The sequence below is a fragment of the Nannospalax galili genome, unplaced genomic scaffold (genome assembly GCF_000622305.1).
Source record: "Nannospalax galili isolate Female #2095 unplaced genomic scaffold, S.galili_v1.0 scaffold383, whole genome shotgun sequence".
Taxonomy (NCBI): Eukaryota; Metazoa; Chordata; class Mammalia; order Rodentia; family Spalacidae; genus Nannospalax; species Nannospalax galili.
The window spans coordinates 4,070,421-4,093,479 of record NW_008351346.1 but is presented as its reverse complement, the minus strand read 5'-3'; the positions used below and the strand labels follow the sequence as shown (position 1 = coordinate 4,093,479).

The window sequence follows — 23,059 nt, the reverse complement described above, 5'->3', positions numbered from 1 at the left end:
AAAAAAAACACCAACATTTGACTAAATTAATAACTTATTTTCTAGCTTCTGTTGTTTATTCTATAAATTTTATCTATAATCCTTTGATGGTAATTTGTCCACCCTTTTTCCATTAAGTCAACTGAGCCAGGCATGGTGGCATGAGTGAGCCTTTAATCCCAGTGTTCAGGAGGCAGAGGCAGGTGGATCTCCATGAGATTGAAGCCAGCGTAGTTATGAGGTCCAGGTCAGCTGGGGATACAGGGAGACCCTGTCTCAAAGAGACCACAAAAAAGACAACTAAAATAGATTATTAGCCCTTGTACAAGTCTGAAGCACAGTTTTAAATTATCTCAACCCCTGACAGTGGATAAAGGTGATCTTAGACGCCTAGTGACTCCAGTTTTCCACCCATACAACCACAAATGTTCTTCAGACTCTATATATACTTTTTGGCACTCCAAATAACTAGACCTAAGAAGTCTGATAACTTGAACATCAAGATAACCAAGAGATTATGAAAACATCAAAAATGGTACTTGTAATGTGATTATTGAACATAATACTGTAAAATAACTAAGTCCCTTATGTTCAGGGAAGTAAAAACTTTTATACTTTCTGTAGAACCAGAAGAAAAAAATTTTTAAAAATGAAAACATTCTCCAACCTATTTTCCCTCATCTTTCATTATGCCAAAATAACCCCGATAACCAAATTAGACAAGGTTAACCTCAATCTTCAACATAAAAGTACAAATCCCTGAAACAAAGTACCAGCAAATCAAACTCTGCAATTTAGAGATATATAGTTACCATGGTGGGTTTGTTTTAGAATGCAAGAATAGTTTAACATTGGTAAATTGTTCTAACTCCAGTATAACAACTGGAAACTTACAAACATGCTGATTAGAACAGTCAGTTGTTATATACCCCAACCAAACTGAAAACAGAAGGAAACTTCTCTGCCCTGATAGAGCAGCAAATAGCACAGCTCTTGGTGAAACATTAGACTGAGTGGTCCTATACATCAAACTAAGGCAAAACAAGGCAAGCATAATTTCAAAAGACTGCACTTACAGTACCAAAAAAAAAAAAAAAAAAAAAAGACAGGGCCACCAGGTTGTGCATACCAGTAGCTTTGCCTCTGTGTTGGGCTTATCTTGGAGACAGGGGAGGTCTCTGTCATTTGCAGATTGAGGTCTTTGAAGGACTGATTCCCTAGAACAGACTTCCTGTCTCCTGAGGCCCAGCTGTGGTCCTGACTCCACATGTTGTCCTGGGCATCCAGGCCTTGATGTTGTACCACTCCCATTCCCAGGCACCAAGAGGTTTTCCATTATTTTTCTATTATTCTTCTACAGGCCCAGTATGCCTTCATCTATGCCTTACAGAAAATGTAAAACACCTAACTTCTAGAGATAAAAAAACCACAGTCTGGGAAGTTTAAAAAAAAAAAACTAAGTACTATAATAACTAAACTGATATAATTCTCAAACTAAAAATCATTGTATTTTTGAATGTAAATTTGTAATTCTATATTTGTACTATAATTTTTGAGTATTATTTACTGAGAAAACTGTACTACCAAGCTCCAATAATAATGGGAAATTTGTCTCTGTTGCTGTGAGTCTAGCATTTACTCCTTTTCCAAATTCTCAACCTATACAAAGTTTAAAAAAAAATCTTATTATTTTTATTTGTTTGAATGTACTGCCTATATGTACATAAGTATACCCATGTCATGCAATGCCCATAGAAGTCAGAAGAGGGTGTCAGAGTCCCCTGGAACTGGAGTTATGGTGGTTGTTAGCTGCCATGTGGGTGCTGGGAATCAAGTCCAGGTCCTCTGTAAGAGCAGCCAGTGCTCCTAACTGCTGAGCTGTCTCTCCAGCCCCAATATACAAAGTTTTTCAATGGAAATGTTATTTTTTTTAAAGAAAGCGACGCTAATAAAAAATTTTAAATTAAAAAAAATAAGTAAAAACAAGAAAATTTTCCTTGACCTAACAGGTGTGAGATGTGGGAAACAAGTTTTCCCACTTGCCTTTATTTTTAAGGTTTAGCATATACACAATAAAGCCAAAAAGTGTATGTAAAAAACAAAAAGGCAAATTAAGATATAAAATTATCTGGGTACAATGATATAGGCTTTTAGTCCCAGCACTCAGGAGGCAGATGCAGAAGGAATGTCCCAAATTTGAGAACAGCCTGGTCTACACAGTGAGTTCTAGGCTAGTCAAGTCTCAGAATGAGACCCTGTCTGAAAAAGAAGATATAAAAATTAACAGAAGCTATTAAGATCACTAAGAACAATAACTTTATTGAAAAAAAAACTATAGACCCGAAAAATCAAAGGGTCATCCCATGTTCACATATGGAAAGACTCAACATTATGAAGAGATCTGTTTTCGCCAAAATGATATATTTAAAGATGGTATCAGTCTAAATGTCAAGGCTTTTGTAAAATATAGAAACACTGACTCTGCATTGTGTATGAAAAATAGGGGTCAAACACAGTCGTGGTATTCCAGAACTAGGTCAGAGGAGCTGTACAACTATTATCAAACTATTATGTTTAAGAATATGAATCACCCCCCCAAAAAAACCCCAGTAGATCAATAAAAGCAAGAAGACACACAAAGAAATACAAGTACTATCTGACAGATGACACTGCATATTAGGGAAATTTTGATTATTTTAATAAATGATGCCAAGACAACTATTATCTACATAAAAAAAACACTGAAATTGGATCATTACCTCATAGCATATCCAAATCAATTCCAGATGGAAGAAGAAGTTAGTAGAAAAAAATTTTGTAAATATTAGAAAAGGTAGACTAAGCTTCAGGTATCAAGAACTATTAAGACACAAAGACACAATTGATAAAAAAAAAACTGACCTATTTTCTAAACTAAAATCCAACACCTCTGCTTATTAAGGGACACCACAGAGAGCTAGAGATGTAGCTCAGTGGTAGAGTATTTGCCTAGCATGTACAAGACCTACAGTTCAATCTCCAGTAATGAAATTATGAAAGATCTCTTAGAGCGTGAATACAAGGCTCAAACAGAAAATGGGCATTTGCACATAATTTATAATAAGCAGATATTTAATAAATATGAGAAAAATTCAATAGAAAAATGAGTAAAAGGTAATTTAATTATGGTACAGAAATATGTATGTTAATGATGTAAGTTTATAAAAGCAAAGTTAAACACACATTTAAAAATGTATATGCATACAGTAAATATATTCAGAAAAGAAAATAAACATAAGATTCAGAACAGCTCTCTTATAAAGAGCGAAAAATTTGCAGCCAGGGAGAGATAGAGACTGCCACTTGTACCAACAACGTGCTGTTTCTAACTGACTGGTGGCTACTGTGCTGTTCATTAAAACTCTTTATGCTACAAGTGAATGTTACATTCTTTTTTGTGTGTATGAAGCTTCATTTGAAAAACTGGTAGACCTTTCATATATAGAAAGCTAAAAATCAGTATTCAAAAGTTTTGCTCCTTTTAAAGCAGAACTTCTCTAAAGAAAAACCATTAATCAAAATGAACAGAAGTAGAGCTCTTCTGGATGAAATGGGGGAGGAGTTAGACCTTTTTAAAAAAATTATTGTATTTATGTGTATGAGTATATTGCCTGCATGTATGTATGTGCACCTGTGTTATGCAGTGCCCATGGAGGAACAGAAGAGGGCGTTGGATTCCCTGGAACTGGAGTTATAGACAATTGTTAGCCACCATATGGGTGCTGGGAACCCAAACCAGGAAGAGCCAGGACCTCTTACACTTACACTCAGAGAGGGTGAAGCACTTTTTCTGAGGAACAAAACTGGGGGAAGAGTTGTCAATGAACTATCAAAATTCCTTTCAATTCTGAAATTCTTAGCTATTCGAATATGATAACCTATATTGCCCTTGAAGCTGTCACTTGATTTCACTTACACTATCTGAAAGATCAGACAGCAGAAGGTCATTTGAGAGTTATCTATCTATGAGGGACATGTGTGTGGCAGTCAGAGGGCAACTTCTGGGAGTGAGTTCTTTCCTTCCTCCACGTAGTTAGTACTGGGGATCCAAATAAGGTCATCAGAATTGGTAGCAAGTGCTTTTACCTACGGAGCCATCTTGCCAAGCCAGAGAAATCTGTATATATATTCCTTGGCTACTATTTAAATGGAGCAAATCAATATGCAAATTTGGTTTAGTATATTATACCATGAACCCTGGTCTTCTCCAAAGCAGTACAATTACGTTAGCACAGACATTTTTAGGTATGTCAACATAGCTGTCGCTCTAATAGTCATTTATCTTATTTAATTGGCACATTTCCCAGGTTTATCTAATTGGCAATTTAAGACACGCTTAAATTGGTGAGCTCCAAACATTTTAAATTTCTCTGAATGAGAAATACTCTGCTCAGTTTCAATTGGGTAGAATAATAAATTAAGAAGTTATTCCCAGTTGGTATAGCTCAGTGACACAGCCTTTGTCTAGAAGAGCAAGGCCCTGCCTAGGTTTGATCCTCAGCACCAGAAAAAAAGAAAAAAATATTCTTGGTCTTTAGTAAGATAGTGATAGTTAGGGTACAAATAGTTTTTAAAAAGGTACTTTCTGTTAATTTGGTTAACCTAAAAATGTTGCAAAAATAAACATTAAAAATGCAAAGAGCTGGGTGTGGTGGTACATATCTGTATCTCAGTGCCTGGGAGGCAGAGGCAGATGAATCTTTAAAGGTGGGAGGCCAGCCTGGTCTACATAGCAAGTTCAAGCCCAGCTGGGGCTATATAAGACCCTGTCAGAAAAAAAAAAAAAAGAGCTGCATCTGGTGGATCTGTAATTCTAGCATTCCTATCTTGAGATGGGGGCTGAGATAACAGAATCTGTGGGAAGTGCATGGACCAGCTAACCTGGAGGATGCTGCACATGGCAGAAACGAGAGAGATCCTGCCTCAACAAGGTGGAAGGCCAGTTGTCCTCCATTTCCACATGTGCACAAGTGCACACTCATGGGACTGCATGTACGCACACACACCAAATAGGCTAGTTGATCACGTTTTAAAGTTAAACTATTAATGCAGGAATTAGATGGTCTCTGATCAAATATTACATTTCAATTAATCTCAATTAAAACATAAACCTATCATCATTTTAATTTTAACCAAATTGGAAACTACTTAAAACACAGTTTCTAGGAAAAGTTTAATTCTAATCTTAGGTAAATATAGTTGGATCTTTTGGTTGCAAAATACTTAAATGCCTGCTTTTCTCATCCAAAAACTCAAACTGTTCCATTTTAAACTCTTATTTTTGGAGTATAAAGTTTTTTTTTGTTTTGTTTTGTTGTTGGGGGACAGGATCTCGCTATGTAGCCCCAGCTGGTATGGAACTTGCTATGTAGATTTTTCCCAGGCTGGCCCTCAATCTCAAGCAATCTGCCTGCCTCTCCAAGTGCTGGGAGTAAAGGCATGCACCATAAACTGGAGCATAAACTTTCAAAATGTTTTTTAAATGGGCATTCCTTATAAATGGCTCTAAATCTGGATAATCTGAAACCTCTCTTGACTTTTCTAAGAACCTGGTAGAAATACAAGCAGCTGACCTTGAAACACAAGGATACATAGCAAAAGGAAAATAAAATCATATTCCCTTGAGAGAGTTTATATACTACAAGTCAATGAAAGTTTTAAAGTTTGGGGGCTGAGGATATAGTTCAGCAGCAGAGTGCTTGCTTAGCATATGTGAGGTTGGGCCTAGGTTCAATCTCCAGCACCTGGGGATGGGGAGCTTTAAAGATCAGACATTATTATCTACTTCAATGAAGAGTCTCCAATAAGCCCCCAAGGTTTGTCTTCCCTCTAGCTTCTATTTTGTAAGTTAAAGGAGTCTTAACTAGGCTTTCACACAAATCAATCCCTCTATCCCATTTCTTCATACTTACTCGCAGCCTGACAATGGAATCGAAATCCTCGTGGAATTTCACCTATAATACAAAATATTCTGTTGAGACAGAGATGTAGAAGCTCTAATTGTGCTACAGTAATAGGATTTCCCAAGCTATAATGCAGATAACTTTTATTACACGAAACTACAGAATTAAAACTTCAGTGTTTTCCTTTTTGTTTAAACCATGGGTATGATGCCTAAAATAATTCTTACAGATTTTCTAAACTACTTTCTAAGGCAAGTTATTCTTTCCAGGGAAATTATACTAGGTTAAGAAACGTTGATGCCAAAGGGTCCACAAAGTGGTTTCAAAGGTTCTGAGGCCTGTGATACAGCAAAACATTTTTTTTTTAAAGAGTATGTATTGCCTACATGTAGGTAAGTGCACCCATGTTGTGCAATGCCCACAGAGGTCAAAAGAGGCTGTCGGATCCCCTGGGACTGGAGTTACCAGACAGTTGTTAGCTACCATGTGGGTGCTGGGAATCAAACCCGGGTCCTCTGCAAGAGCAGTCAGTGCTCTTAACCACTGAGCCATCTCTCCAGCCACAAATTTTTCAAAAGGAAGAATTTCCAAATTCTATCTTTTTTAAAAAATATTTTATTATTTTTATGTGTACAAGTGTATTGCCTGCATGTATGTGAGTGTACCTGTGTTATGCAATGCCTCGGAGGTCAGAAGAGGGCTTTGGATTCCCCTGGAACTGGAGTTAAGGACAGTTCGTAGCTGCCATGTGGGTGCTGGGAATCGAACCCGGGTGCTCTGCAAGAGCAGTCAGTGCTCCTAACCACTGAGCCCATCTGTCCAGCACCCCCAATTCTATATTTTTAAGTGTTTTATAACCCATACATAAAACTTCCACAAAACACAAAATTATGAGACTTAGATTCTAAGCAGTAAGTCTAAGCAAGATTGCTATCCTTCGAAAATGAGGATGTCCAAATTAATTTTAAAGCAACTGACAAAAGTCTTTCCTAAAATCTCTTCTAACATTTACCCTTCTTGCTTTCAATGATATTGAGTTCTCTCAACTACAATTTGTTTTCTTAGGGGCTGACAGTTCCTATGTCTCTGTAACTATCCTTATTTTTAAGACAGGGTATTACTATGTAGCCTAGGCTACCCTTGAAATGGAAATCTTCCTGCCTCAGCCACCCTAGTAGTGCTGGGATCACTAGCTTAAATCACCCCTGGGCTCTTACTTTGCTTTTAATGGGGTAGAATAGTGGAGAGGAGATGCTAATGACACCAAGAGCACTGGGTTACTTCCACACTTTCTCATCTCTGTTCAGCAGTTACTATGAACACTTTATGAGTGAGCTAACTGGTTCAGAGGTGGGTTTTCTCAAGTTTACATAGCAGTATCAGCATGAAACTGAAGACTGCTGAGAAGGATGAGGTAGAACAAGGCATAAAACAGAAAATTCCCAACATATCAGGCCACAGGTACGTGAACGGCAAGTTGTGCATCTTTTGAGGTTTTCTCTCTTCCCAATCTGAATGCTCACTCGGGGGGAAAGCTTTAGGAATCAACAACCCCATGCCAACACCTAATTCCTAACAGATTTTCACTTGTGTTCTGTCTTGTTATATTTTACAAACTTAGCTGTTTCTCAGCTTTTAAAAAAACAAATACTACGGGGACTGGAGAGATGGCTCAGTGGTTAAAAACACTGGTTGTTCTTGCAGAAGACCCCAGGTTGAATCCCAGCACCCACAGCCAACAACTGTCCGTAACTCCAGTTCCTGGGGATCTGACAGCCTCTTCTGTCTTTGTGGGCACTGCATGACACGGGTGCACTTACCTACACTCAGGCAATACAAACAATAAATAAAATTTAAAAACAACAATAAAACAAATACTACCAAATGAAGCCAGTATAAAAAAACACATACTTTTAAGATCCATCAAATACTCTAAATGGCTACTTACCAGGAGTTATAAAGCTGTGGAAATCTGCCATAATACCTTCTTGGAGGGAATATTTAACACAGCCAATTTCACAAGGGAGGAAGCGCTGTTCACAATGAGGAGGTAGCTCACCATGGCTGAAAATGTTCAAAAAATAAAAAATACTTCCAAGGAGAGCTAAAAAACAAAACAAAAACTTTTAGTACCATTTGTTTGTGTGTGTGTGTTCCGCATTTCTTAACGAGCTGTAAGAGAAAACTCAATTACACCAAGTTGAATTTAGACAATTACATTTATCAAGAATTTAAGCCACTCTATATATAAAACAAAACTATTCAATATTGCAACAGCCTCTACATAATTCACCTATAGATCAGTCTTGAATTTCAGGAATGATGTAAGAAAGTTGTGACATATATTTAACAAATAAGAAGGTTTGGGAAATAAAGTAAAACAGAACAAGTGAAGAAAAACTGTAGCTTTGGAAAACTTAGTTCATTTCCTTTGTACATTTTGCCAATATACAGAAGACCACCTATATAAAAGGAAAAATGACATAAGACCATTCCTTTCATCAACATTAAAAGTTCATGTTAAAGGCAGAACACAATAAAACTGGCCAAAGGAATAGCAAAGCCCTTTGTTACCTATGTTCTCTTCTGGGGTGGAACAATAATTCATATTTATGCCTGCCCCACCCCAGGATATTTAAAATTTTGTTCTTAATTGGAAAATGTTAATTGCACATCTTTATAGGTTGCAATGTAGTTTCAATGTATGTATAAATTGTGGGATGATTAAATTCAAGCTAATTAAAACATTTAGCACCTCATAATTTTATAGTACAAACATTAAAAATCTCTTAGCAATTTTGAAACACACATTATTATTGACTACAGCAACTAGGCTGTACAATAGTCAAAATCTTACTAAGTACGTCTAAGTATGAAAATTAAAAGGAAGTCTAAGAAATGTTTAATAATGAGGCAATAGAAACCAAGATATTTTTGTTACAAATACTTCAGTATTAGTACAACAAATGGAAATTACTTTATCCTTTATAATGTTAGTGCTGTATTTAAACCCTTTATAGTCAATTATTTTGAAATGAAAGATCAAAATGTACAGAAAATTTTCCAAGATAGGGTCACACTAGGTACCCCTGGCTGGCCTGGAACTTGCTGAGTAAACGAGGCTGTTCTCAAGCTCACTGAAATCCACCTGTCTCTGAGTCCAGAGTGCTAGGAGGAAAGATATCTGCCACTATGTCTGGTAACAGAAAACATTTGTGTGTGTGCACCCATGTGTGAGGAGGTCAGATGGTCACTCTCCAGTGTCATTCCTCTGGATCTGTTCACCTTTGAGACAGGGTCTTCCAAAGGGACCTGAGGCTTGTCATTTAGGTGCGGCTGACTGACCAATGGACTACAGTAATCTGCCTTCACCTCCCCATCACTGGACTGTAAGCAGACACCACCATGCCTGGCTTTTTATGTGGGTGCTGCTTCTCATCCTTGTATGGCAAACACTTTACAGGCTGAGCCATCTTCCCAGCACATGCAGAAGACATTTTTATTGACCAATATGCGACAGAATATCCACGTTCAAGCAAAATATTTTAGAATGCTCTACCTTGATCACTCTTTAGAGACAAGTTTGATATATCAGGGGGAGAAACACTTGGCTTTGGTACCAGCATGCCTGGCCTCCTCAGTGGTGTAGAAATGACTTTCTAAAAAAAAGAAAAAGAATCACTCATTACATACTTTAAGTTCCTGCTGGATATTTTAGTACATGTATTTAAATTCAGCAAAGTAACTTCAAAGTAACCCATGGACTAGTTCAGCTATCTTGTAAGGCAATGAAAATGCATATTCATTAGTAACACCAACATTTGAAGGCAGACAATAAATCTGTAAATATTTCAAGAAGGTAAATGGGAAGTAACTAACTCAACTATAACTGAATCCCACTTGTTCACTACTGGTGATCCAAGTTTTCACTAATCACTTACCATCAAATGCCAGGCCATTGGCCAAAATTACATTTGTGTGTGTGTTGGGGGAGGGAGACAGAATCTGCAATATTTTTTTTTTACTGAAAGATGAAAACATGTTAACACATGTGATATATACAATAAATTAAATTTTGAGGAGAAATGTTTTATAAGAAATTATACTGAGAAGAAAAATTAAAGCTCACAAGTATAAAAATACAAAGTCAAACTAGATTATCAATTCCTCAAAATATAAATCTACCATATGAAAATCTGTCAAAATTTAAAAAAAGCAAAACTTTTGAATTTCAATTCAATGTTAATAGTTTAAGAATGGAATTTCAATGTGTACAAACTGAAAAAAAACAGCATGGGGGGAGAAAAAATACACAATTATCTTGACAGAAATGAGGAAGAAAACAATTTTTATTTAGTATTTTAACCTTCTATCACACAGAAATTTACTCAAACTGTATTCATTTATTTTACCTGTAGGGTCGATAAATATTGACCCAATATCTCCAAGTTTTGTTATCCCAAATGTTTAAAACACAGAAACAAGCTTGGTTCTAGGTGCCATTTAAAAAAAAACGGGCTTGGTTCTAGGTGTCATTTAAAAAAAAATTATGGTCTATATCTTTAAACACGAAAATTTAAAAAAGCTGTCTAATCATTAGAATTGAAAGCGTCACTTGTAGGTCATTTAGTTATAAAGCCAAATCCTCCCGTTCCTGATTAAGGCTAATTGCACGCCTTCTAACGGACTCCTCGCTTCTCGAATTATACCACTGAGGGTCCTGGGTTGGGGAGCCTGCTGGTTTAACAATCATTCGGACACCGAGGAAAAACGAAAAACCGATTTGGCCACAACCCAGCAACCCACCCAGGCACTCAGCCAGCCAGGCGAGCTGCTCTTCTCGGCAATTTACCTGCTTCTCTGAAGGCCCAGAATCCTTTCCCTGGGCTGCTCTCCATTCTCGAGCCATTTCTGAGTATTTGTCCTTCTCGTCCTCCCTCAGGAGCTTTGGGACATGGAAGGGGAGGGGACAAGAGAGGGCCAGAAGTGAAGCTCCCGGGGCCCACGCCCGGCATGGCGGGGGGTGGTTGGGCCTTGGTCTGGGAAGGGCCGCTGGTCCCGGGCCTCGCCCCAGCCTCTGCCCGCCTCGCCTGGGCCTCCGCCCGCCTCCCGCTGCCCAACTGCCCCTTGCCTGGGCCGCCCAGCCTCACCGCCCAGTCTGCTGAACAGTAAGGGATGGCATCGACCACGCGAGCCACGGGCAGGCCCCGCCGGCGCAGTTCGGGAATCTTCTCCTGCACGAAGAAGTAGTAGGCATTGCGGCTGGCCCTGCGGTTCGGCATGGCGAGCGCGATGGCCTTCGACGCCAGACTGAGTCGCAGCAAGCAGCCCGCGCCCTCGCCGGGCTCTCGACCTTAGTAACCAACCTCTGCGCATGCACGTGCACCACGCCAGCGCTCGACCAATCAGAGAGCAGTGCGCAGCCTCATTGCCCCCCCCCCTCCCGTTGGGAGGTTAAAAACTGCCTGAAGCTGGAAGATTCTACCGCGTGCAGAGGCGGAGGCGGGCAGGGAGGGCGGAGGACTGATGTCACAGGCATGAAGTGCTATGATTGGCTGGCAGCTCCTCGTAGGCATGGTAACGTCACGCGGAAGGCTTGGGCGCACTTTCTGGACCTTGTTGCGTAGTGTATCCAATTAGGTTGGAAGAAGGGGAGTGGCGCAGCTTTAGTTCCTCTAGGTTTCACATTAGCAATAACCGCAGTATGAAAAGCGCTGTGGAGAGTAGGTGGGGACACTGAGGTGTTTTCAAGACGTTTAAAATTGAGAAGAGAGATGACAAAAACAAACCCAATAATACACATTTGTAAACATACTAGTATCGTACGGAGGGCTGAGGATTGAACATAGCCCCAACATGGTAGGCAAGGCCTCTACCACAGAGCTACACTCTCAGCCCCTTCACCTAATTTTTAAAATATTTTGTTATTTTATGTGTATGACTGTATTGCCTGTATGTGTATGTATACCCATGTCATGCAGTGCCCATGGAGGTCAGAAGAGGGCGCTAGAGCCCCTGGAACTGGATTTACAAGTGGTTATTAGCCACCATGTGGATGCTGGAAACAACCCCTGTCCTCTACAAAAGTAGCCAGCATTCTTGACCTCTGAGCCACTTCTCCAACCTTGCCTTCCCATAAATTTTAAGTGCAGTTTTCAATTAATTTTAACAAGAGGCTGAGACTTAAAATGCACTTGAATAAAGTTTTATAGGCTTTCTCATTAGAGTGCTTCATTTTCTTTGTCAGTTTTATTACTAGATGACATTGTTGGCTCTACTGTGAAATATTTTTTCTCATCTTAGATACTGCTGATGTAGAGAAGGTATTGAATTCAGTGTTAATCCTGTGTATTTAGTAATACTGAATTCTCATGTCAGTTCAAATAGTCTTCTGTTGATTCACTTGGATTTCCTTGATATGTTTCCCAGTGAAATTTTCATTTCTATTCAGTATACTATGTTTATGTATATTTATGTCTTAATGGCAGTTGAAAATTATTTTTTTAAATCTTCTCAAATAACCATGGTTTTTCTCATTTGTTAATAATATTGCTAGTTTTACCTGATGTTGAACGAGCCTAACATTTGTAGTATAAACCTTTCTTGTTCATGGGGCATTGCTGTCATTTTTTTAAAAAGCACAAAAAAACTTTTTTGCTTTGTTTTTTTACAGCAGGGTCTCCCTGTAGCTCCAGCTGGTCTGGAACTCACTATGTAGACCAGGCTGGCCCTGAACTTACAGAGCCTGCCTCTGCCTCCTTCCCGAGTGCTGGAACCAAAGGCATGTGCCACCACACCCAGCTAACTTTGTTCCTTTCTTGTGATATTGAATTATAGATTTTGTGGTGCTTGCTTTACTAAATACTGGTAACTGAGGTGTTATTGCTTCGTAAGTTGAACTTTCTTTTTTTTTTTTTTTTTAATCTCTGCTTAGGTTTGAATAATAGATGAGAATTATTAACCCACTGGCAATTTGGTAGACTTTCTTGATTAAACTCTCTGATACTGATGATAACCACCTTTGGAGGGTAGCCTGGAGCTGAACTTTGACTACAATTTCTGCTATCTTGTATAGGTCATTAGTCTTTTTCAGTTTTCCTAGTTTTCTTCAGTTATTTCTCTCTCAAAAATTTATATTACATTTGGGGTTGCACATATATTGATAATAAAATTTGGTGAGGAGATAAAGTTACTGAACCTTTTATAAACATTGACCATACCATATTGATAGTATATTATACTTACCACAGAATCCAGTGGTTCTACTCTTTTAGGAAGAAAGAACCTACACAAAGGCTTGTAGATGAATTTTCATAACAGCTCTATTCATAAAAGCCATACACCAAACAACTCAGTGTACATCAACATGTGAATCAGTAAATCTTGATGCATCATATGTTAGAGTACTAGGGAATTAAAGGAGTGAATAGGGGCAACACGAATTTTGGAATTTTGCTGAGTAGAATAAGACATGCATAAAAGTATACATGTTATATGATACAATGGACACAACCCTGAGGAAAGATAAAGCCATAGTTAAGAAATCAGATTAGCAATAGCCTGGAAAATATTTTGTATTTTGAATGTACTGTTGGTTGTACAAGCAGGACATGTCAAAATTAACCAAGATGTATACATTTTATTGTGCACAAACTACAATTTAGTAAAGTTGATTTTTTTATCTTTTAATATTTTCTTTATTATTTTATGTGTATGAGTGTTTGCCTCCATGTATGTAAGTACACCACATATGTGCAATGGTCTGCAGAGGCCAGAAGAGGGTGTCGAATCCCCTGGAACTAGAATTATGGATGGTTGTTGCTGTTATGTGGGTGCTAGGAATCAAACCCAGTCCTCTGGAAGAACAGCCAGTGTTCTTAACCACAGAGCCATCTCTCCAGCCCCATAAAGTTGATTTTAAAGACAAGAATGGGATAAAATAAACGTAATGCTAACTTGTAATTTTAAAAATTACGCACTACTGTCTCCTTCATTTTCTATGTTGTTCAGACCTTACAAGCCTTTTCTTGATACTTGTCAAACTACTTGATTTACATTTACATATTCTAAACTTTGGTCTATTGATTGATTACCTTTACAGTTTTTCTTTTCACCCAATTTTGCTATAAATGTGTTCATTCTACTTCAGGCTGTTTTGCATTTCTTGTTCTAGTTTCTTGAATAATTTTTTTTTCATTTCAATGTCTATGTTTTTTTTTGTCTTTTTGAGACAGGGTCTCCCTGTAGGCCCAGCTGTCCTGGAACTCACTATGTAGACCAGGCTGGCCTCGAACTCACAGAGATCCGCCTGCCTCTGCCTCCCAAGTGCTGGGATTAAAGGCGTGCGCCACCACGACTGGCTCTATGTCTATTTTTATAGGCTTCTCATTTCTGCTTTATTAGGATTGATCAGCATTTTTTGATTTACTTATTCTTCTGCTAACATAAAAGTTACCCATTCTATTTTTCTTCATAGTTACCCATAAATCAAAATATACATTTTAAAGCTTACATTTTTATAACAAGTTCTACAGTTAATCGGTGTCCATATCTCCCTATCTCAAACAGACAAGAAGCTTAGAAAATGAGTATTTTTGTCCACTCAGTGTCCTGTATCACTCCTCCAGCATCCCATTTCCATCTCCCATGTTATTATGCGTATTTGAGACAGATCAGAGTGACCCAACTCTCTCTAGAGTATTGGGTTAGGAGTTAAGCACAGCTAAATACTGTTAAGAATGTTAATTTCCTAGGTCTTTATTGAAGTGCTTTTTTTCCCCTCTGTAAGTAAAGAAACCTTTTGGAAGCAGGCCAATCACTTTCTTTTTAAAAAATATTTCTCTCTCTCTCTCTCTCTCTCTCTCTCTCTCTCTCTCTCTCTCGCTTTTGATCAAAGGACAACTCTTAAGATCTGTTCATCTTCTGGGATCTGGGGATCATATTCATGTTTTCAGTCCTGTGCAGCACCTGTACCAACTGAGCCATCTTACCAGCCTTCATTCAATTGCTGACAGACCCTTTCCTTGTACTCAGCTGCCTTGATCAGGGAACTGTCAACAAAGCAGCCTTTCTCTTGGTGGCTGAGACTGCCATCAGGTACTCCCACTGCTGAACACTTGTCAGATGCTGTCAGATGCCTTGAGGAAACTTCATTCCAGTTGTGACCATGGCTGCTGCTGAAGCCACAGCTTTTGCTTCAGGTTTTAGAGCTCCAGGACAGCTGGCAAACACTTCAATCACTCTTCATCCTGCAGCTATTCTCACTCAGGATTGGAAGGTTGTCATTGACTTAGCCAAAAAAAAAACAGAAAAAAACCAAACTGTGATTTGTGCTTAGGCTTGTGATTGGCACTTATGTAAACTTGTGATTGGTGGGACTTGAAGCTGTGCACATGTATGCACATGTGATTGGTAGCATCATAAGCCATGCATAAACATGTCACACTCCTCATTGTTTATATAAGCAGGTCCTCTTCCACACTTTTGGAGTTTAGGAGGATTCTTTCCATGTACTGTCTCAACATTAAGCCCAATAAAGGCTATCTGAATGGTCTTTGCCCTGTATGTGGTCCTTAACATTGGTAGAATGGGCTGGGCAGGTTTTGTGGACAGCAAACAGAGCCCCAGGGCTTCCTGCTTCAACAGGAAGCAGAGGCAGCAAGGAGGCAGCTAAGCATTCCAGACAAGCCACTGAGAGCTGAGAGACCTGATATCCAACCTTCGAGATATGCTATCGAGAGGCAGCTAAGCGTTCCAGATAATTACCAAGGACTTGGAACTGCAATAAGTTAATACCTGAAAAGATGGTGGAAGTGTTGTGGTATAAGTCAGTGGAAAGTGGGAGCCTAAAAAGACTATTAAGACTGAAAGGCTTGGTTGCTAGAAAAGCTTGAAAAAGCCACTAAAGGTTAAAGAGCCAAGTTGTAACTCTAGCCTCTGGGTGTTGGTACTCTAAGCCAAAATAAGCTCTCACATTGTGCATCCCCAGCAACAAGCCTCTGTCTTAGAAAGCTCGGAGCCATAATCTTCCAGTTTTCAAGCCTTAAATGATTAATCTCTACATTTGGAGGCCCAGTTTGTAAGTCTCCAAAACTCGGGGCCAGCAACATTAAGAGATCTAGCCCTTGCCTATCTGAAATTGTATCTGTATAGAACAAAGGAACACCTAGCCAACCATTTGTGACAATTTCAGGGTGTATTTTTTTTAAAAAAAATCAATGTTGAGAAATGACCAACATATAAAAGCTGAATATATTAAAAATATAAAGTTTGATGAGTTTTGACACTTTTGCATCTGTGAAACTATAACTGCCCAAACAAGATAATGAACACATCCATATCCATTCCCAAAAGTTTTCTCACTACCCCTTTCACTGCTTGGTTTCCACAGTTCATCTCTGTTCCTTTTTCCTTCAGTGTTTTTGTGTCTCATTTGCAGACTTTCCTTCCTTTGCTGTGTCCTCATGCTCACTCATCTTTTCCTCTATAATCTCTTATCTGCTGTTCATCCTACCAATGTATTTTCATTGCAGATAATTTTGTTTCCATCAATATAAGTTATTTGAATCTTTAAAAAATACCTTTCATTTCTCTACTTAACATGGTCTATACTTACTTTCTTTCACATGGAATATAGTTATATATGATAGTTGTAACAACTAATTGGTCTATCATATGAGTCACTTCTGGGTCTGTTTCTATAGCTTGATTGCTTACCTATTATGAATGATTGTCCTGCTTCTTTATGTGTTTGGTAATATCTGATCAGATGTTAGTTGTACATTTTACTTTGCTGAATGCTGCATATTTCTGTACTCATATTCTTGTGCTTTGTTCTGGGACACAGTTTGTTACTTGGAAACAGTTAAAGGCTCTCTTTTGCTCCTTTTGAAGTCCACTCTTCTGTGTTGTTGTTTGAGATCAACGTAACAGTTAGGACTAATTTTTTACTGATTTGATACCCTTCTGAGCACTCTACCTGATAGCCCATGAATTTGAAGGGTTTTCCATTTTGTCTGAAAGGAACACAAACTATTTCCAGCCCCATGTGAATTCCAAGGATTATTTCTTCTAATCCTTTTCTTTCCCTGGAACTGTGTAGTTTCCTCCCACACAGGCACTGATCAGTATTCAGCTAAAGCTACAAGGGAGATCCTCACCAGAACCCCAGATCTCTCTTGGTTTTCTTTTCCTTTGTGCTGCTCCCTCTTTTTTTGGTACTCTGCCCTGCAAACACTTTTCACTCTGGACAACCTGGACACTTGACTCCATTTCCTCAGCGTGAGGAGACTCCAGAGCTCTGATTGGTCATCTTTCTTGATAATGCATTCTGGAACCTCTGTCGTGGCAGCAACCAAGAGCAATCATAGAACTTAGCTTGTTTATTTCTGTTCTTTTCAGAGATGGTTACCTTGGCTTCCTGATCCAGTGTCTGAAGACATTGCTTCCTACACACACACACACATATAATCAGTATTTTAGTTGTTTCAGGCTGCTGGATAAATCTGTGTTCTGTGTTAACTTCACCCTGATAAAGATAACTTTTTCTTATTCTAACATATAAAATCACATTCAACTGCTAAATTTTTAGATAGGTGGTCAGGGCAGATCACCCTTGCTGGTCCGCCTTCATGGTTGTTGCAGCCGCCGCCCGATCCCAGACCCCAGGGCTGGTGAGCAGACTGTGTCAGTGGAGCCGCATTCAGACAAAGGAGACCAGGTTCAGGGACACAGATCTATTTTACTGAGGAATTTACAAGCCTATATAGGGTCCCTGGACTAATCAGACAAGGATGCAATGACTATGCCATATATGGGCAGCCCTGGTTCTGGGACCAATCAGACAAGGATACAACGACTATGCCATATATGGGCAGCCCTGGTTCTGGTAAATCATGTGACCATGGCTGTTGTTATGCCCACGTGCTGCAAGCTGTAGATAAACTGAAACCTGGAATTTCAAGGGGTGGTGACTAGGGAGTGGCGAGCCTTAAGAGTCGGCCCTACAACTTGCCAAATGGAGTGATAATCACAAGGCGTTCCTTGTGGCTCCAGCGGTCCGGGCCATTGCCTCAGGCTTGCTGTATGGCTGTCATTAGGACTTCCACTCTAGGCCCAAGCCTGTCTCCCATACACCCTGAGGAGCAGGTGACTTTTAAAATGAGGAAAAATGAAAAGGTACAGAAAGAAAAGCATTTCAGACAAAGGGAACAGGCTATACAAAGGCTCAGATGCTGAAGAGCTGGGCATATCCTCAGAATAGATAGAAGCCTGGTCAGTGATGATGTTGTGATTCAAGTCACGTGGAGAATGGTGGATGTTGAGGTTGGAATAATGAACAGGGATTTGAGCATGGCTGCTATAATGATTCAAGTTGTAATTGCAATACAATGGTCATTTAAGGGTTTCACTTTATATTATCTTTAATTGACAAATGCATATATTTGTTGTTACAACATGTTTTGACATATGCATGAATTCTGGAATGGCTAAATTGAGCTAGTTACTATATGTATTAACTCAGATACTTTTTGTGATGAAAAACCTGGCCCATTTATTTATTTACTTATTTACTTATTTATTTTTGGATTTTTGAGACAGGGTCTCCCTGCAGCCCCTGGAACTTGTCATATAGATCAGGCTGGCCTTGATCTCACAGAGATCCTCCTGCCTCTGCCTCCTGAGTGTTGGGATTAAATGTGTGTACCATCACACCTGACTCTCTTTCAATTACATTTATTTATTTGTGTGTTGGGGGAGCACACATGTGTTATAATGTGTGATGGAGGTCAGAGGACAACTTACAGGAGTCAATTCTCTCCCTCTACCCCGTGAGTTCTGAGTTGAACCCAGGTCATCAAGCATGGAAGCAAGCACCTTTACCTGCTGAGCCATCTCATTGGCCTCTGAAGTCTACTCTTATTTAAAGGTTTTCAAAAACATGTCATGAGATGATTTACAGTTTAAGATCAATGTTGCTGCTACTTGGTGAATGACTCAAAGGGGTAAAAAGGGGAGCTGGTGAGATAGAGAGTAAAGACAGTGACTGTGAAGGCTGACAACCGGAGTTCAACCTTCAGAACCCACACAGTGGAAGGAAGGAACTGACTCCTGCAAGTTGTCTTCTGACTTCCACACATGAGCTTGTGGCACACATGCATTTGTGCACTCACACAATTATTAATTAATTAATTAATTAATTAATGGTGGCAAGAATGGCAGGGTAAGATCTTTTAGGAGGCTCCTTCAAAAGTCCAAATGATAAGAGCTATGGATGTATCTCAGTGGTAAACACCTGCCAGCATTCACAAGTTACTGAGTTTGATCCCTAGGCTTAATTAAATGGGGAAAAAGAAGCCTAGGTGATGAGTTAATGTTGTAGCTCACATCTGTAATCTGAGTTACATGAAGCAAGAGGATCACAAGCTCAGGCTAACCTGAGTAACTAAGTGAGACCCAGCCTCAAAATAAAAAATAAACAAATAAAAATGACTGGGAATGTAGCTTAGTGGTAAAGTTTATGCCTAGTTATTCACAAGGCCCTGTAATTCAATCCCCAGTACCTGGAGGAATTGAAAGAATCCAGGTGCCAGTGGACCTAGATGGTGGCCTAGAAAAGAAATGTAGCATCAGATATGGAGAGGCAAGGAAGGGCTCCAATTGCATCCCAGGGAAAAAGAGAACTAATAGATTGGATGCAAAAGCAAGAGAAAGGAAGGAACATTGAGTTGTGTGCTTGAGTAACCAAGTGGCAAGTGATGCTTTTACTAAGCTAAGGAGGACCTGGGAGTAGAGAAAGAGACTGTGCTAATGCCAAGGAGGGTCCAAATCTCTGCATAAATTTCATAGTATCTCTTCCTTTCTTTCTTTGATATAATTTATTATTTTTCAATCTTATGTCAAATCCTAAATAAACAGAACTTTCCACCAGATCAATTATACTATTCAGAAATTCTAAAGGGTAGAAGGCTTTGGTTGGGGCAATGTGGGGATTAAGCATTCCATTATGAACATGCTAATTTCTAGATGCCTACTATATATTCGAGTGGGGATATCAAGTAGGCAATGGGCCATGTAAGTCTGGAGTTCTGGGCTTGAGATAGAATTTGGAAGTAAGCCACCTAAAGATGATATTTAAATTCGTTGAAATGGATGAGATCACCTAAGGAGAGAGTGGAGAGGCAAAAAGAGAGAAAAGGGATCCAGGATGGAATCTGCACTGGCATTTAGTCACAGAAGGAAGACCCAGTAAAGGGATGAAGAAGGAATATAGGAAGGAGAAAGAAGAGCTGGAAAACCAAGGAAAGGAAGAATGACTCCAACAGGGAGCAATTCAGATCTAAGAAGAGCCTACTGAGTACCAGGTTCTGTTACAGGCAAAGGAATAGATTGAATAGAACAAAGGTTATAATGAGGAAAACAGGCAATAAAGAAATAAACAATTGTGTTTCTAATAAGATGTCAGAACACTGTATCTGATGAGTCCAATGAAGAAAAACAATTCAGAATAAGGAAATACTAACTGATAGAGCATGCAATTTAGGGTGGTTGGAAAAGGCCCTATATGAGGAAATTAAATGTGAGCAGACTAGAAGAATTGAAAAGGAAACCATGAAAATTCCATGAGAAGAGCATCCTAGGCAAAAGAAATAGCAAGGGGTCAGGCTCTGAAATAGGAGCGTATCAGATGTGTTCAGACAACAGCAAGGCCACTATCGCTGGAGTAAGGTAGGAGGGGTGGAAGTGGAATAGGAGAGGATGAGCAAGGACCAGGTCATGCAAAAGGTCACCATAAGGACTTTATATTTTACTCCAAATGAGAGGGGAGAGCCATTGGAGGTTTGGGTGGCCTCTACACTTTTAAACAATATGAATATATAAGGTGTAATTTTCAGCTAAGCTATGAAACCATTCAGTAACATCATAGTGTGTTCTTGGAAAATGTGGCTGTTTTACCAATGTTAGTTTATATTAATTATCTGATATTGATTGGTGTATAGCCTTCATCCTGGTCTGATAATAACAATGACAGTTAATGTTCATTGAAAGGTACTGTATTGGCCTCAGTACAAGCGTTATTTCATCTCCCCCTCACAATAATTCTATAAATAGATTCCACGACTAGCCCTGTTTGTAGAACTGAGAACTGGGGCTTGGAGTGGAAAGGTGGCTTCTCCAGTTGACACTGCCGAAGACTCTGAGTGGCATAAGATTCCTGCCAGTTTAGCACCCATTCCACACTGTTCATCATAGATGCTCTAAGATGTTTAATATCTGAAACTTTACCAAACAAAAAATGGAAATTTCTGAGTACCTTATAGACATTGTCTGAAAGTGCTCCCAACATCTTCAAGTAACTCAACCTCAACTGGTTGATTCTTCCTGCTTGTTCAGTCTATATCCATACAATCTTTTTCAAGATAGGATGGACTTTGCCTTTCATGTCTCCTTGTAATATTTCTCTTGATTCCTATCCATGCTGCACCATAGCCTAGTTTAGGTGGTTTGTCTCTTTTGGGGCTCCTAACTGAAATAAATTCCTCCGTGGAAAAATTCCGCCGTGTTTTCTCTCCCTCAATTCATCCTATATTTTGTGGTAATAGCTATGCAAATCTGATGGGTTTTTGCTTAGAAATTCTCATAAATGATTCCTTTGTATGTGAAATTAAGTCCCAGCTTGGTAGCCTGATTTCCCTAGTCTGATCTCAGATTACCTTTCAGTTTTATTTACTATGTCAACCCATGTTCTGGAAAGGAGGCCCAATCGTCACTTTTGCCTGCTAATTAGGCCTCTAGTTCCCTTTCTGCCCTTAGGGACTCGGTCTGAATGATGCTTAATACTTAGATCAGGGATTACCTTTCATGAAGATATCTGTAAGCAGCACTACTGGGATCTTTGTTCCCACATCATACCTGGTCCATGTCCTAACACAGTCCCTGTCACACCTTTGTATTTAAAGATTCGTTTGTCTCCCTCCCCACACACATGGCTGCCAGGCAACTGCAATTTATTTGATATAAGGGACTGTGACTCATTCATATTTGAATTTCTATTCATCTTGAACTTTTAGATCTTGTAGGCACTACTAAGTGTGTGTGGATTAAATGAATGAATTTAGGGAAGAGCGAAAAATAGAAGAGAAGGTTAAGGAAAGATGAATACCCTGGAGCAGTTTGTTACGCATACTGATTCTCTCCATATGTAAGGCCTCTAGAATTGGGGAAGGGGTACAGTGTATTAACACTTGCAGTTCCAATAGGAGGGTCAAGGCTGATGTTCTAGAACACTGGCCTTTGAGAGTTCACCTGCCTTTTGCTTATTTGAACTGCTTTTGTTGTTGTTGTGTTGTTGTTCCATTGTTCTTCCATGCTGATATTCCAGGGGTGAGGTCATTGGATGACTTTTTTCTTTTCTTTTTTTTTTTAGCTCGTTTCTATCCCGTAGGTTCTTTCTGTCTGTGTCTGGTGTCAGGGAAGACCTCTGGAAGAATGCTGAGGCCTCTAAGCAAGAACCTTGCAGCTCAATTGTCAAGGTCTAGTGGTAAAGGCATCTTGATCTTGTGAAATCCAAATGGCCAGGCCCCTTTTCTTCTTTCTCTTTTGGGATGTGGGTCACTGCTTGACCCCTGGAATTGGAACTGCTCTGTTCTTCATTTTGGGAGTTGCCAAAATTATTCAGGTTTCCAAAGGATGCTAGCATTGGAACAAAAACATAAACAAAAGCCAAAATCAGAGTCAGGGATTATAACAGAGAAACAGCCTTATTTTATCTTTGGCTATGTGAAATATGAACAATTTATGGGTTTATCTGTCAGTAAGGGTTCCCAAAGCATCAAATACTTATAATTAACTTGATTAACAGATCACAATTGAGACATAATAAGAACAGTTGTATGTTTGGGGTTTGTATCTGGCTAAAAACATAGGCCTGAGAAAACACCTGCCACTCTTTCCTGCCTCATTCTTTCCTCCAGGGAAGTCTCAGACACTGAATAAATGTTGGCAGGTGCTTTGGTCCAGCAACTTTTTCCACGTTGTGGAAATAATAGAGTATATAGAAAATTATAAGGAAAATATAAGCGAATGACAATCTTACCCAGAGATTGTTATCCTTTTTGTTTCCTTGGTCTGTTTTTTTT

The 23,059-nt window shown here is 39.2% G+C and overlaps 1 protein-coding gene across 1 annotated transcript in view; it reads right to left on the bottom strand.

Moving 5' to 3' along the window:
* Window positions 1–11,284, bottom strand: part of Mael (maelstrom spermatogenic transposon silencer) — a 47,336-nt gene extending 36,052 nt beyond the window's left edge. Inside the window, exons 1-5 of the mRNA XM_008848250.1 lie at window positions 11,072–11,284; window positions 10,774–10,866; window positions 9,481–9,580; window positions 7,870–8,025; window positions 5,931–5,972 (exon numbers count right to left, since the gene is read on the bottom strand). Coding sequence (XP_008846472.1) covers window positions 5,931–5,972; window positions 7,870–8,025; window positions 9,481–9,580; window positions 10,774–10,866; window positions 11,072–11,203 — 523 coding nt within the window. The 5' untranslated portion in view covers window positions 11,204–11,284. The remainder of the gene's footprint in view (window positions 1–5,930; window positions 5,973–7,869; window positions 8,026–9,480; window positions 9,581–10,773; window positions 10,867–11,071) is intronic.
* Between the last annotated feature and the right edge of the window lie 11,775 nt (window positions 11,285–23,059).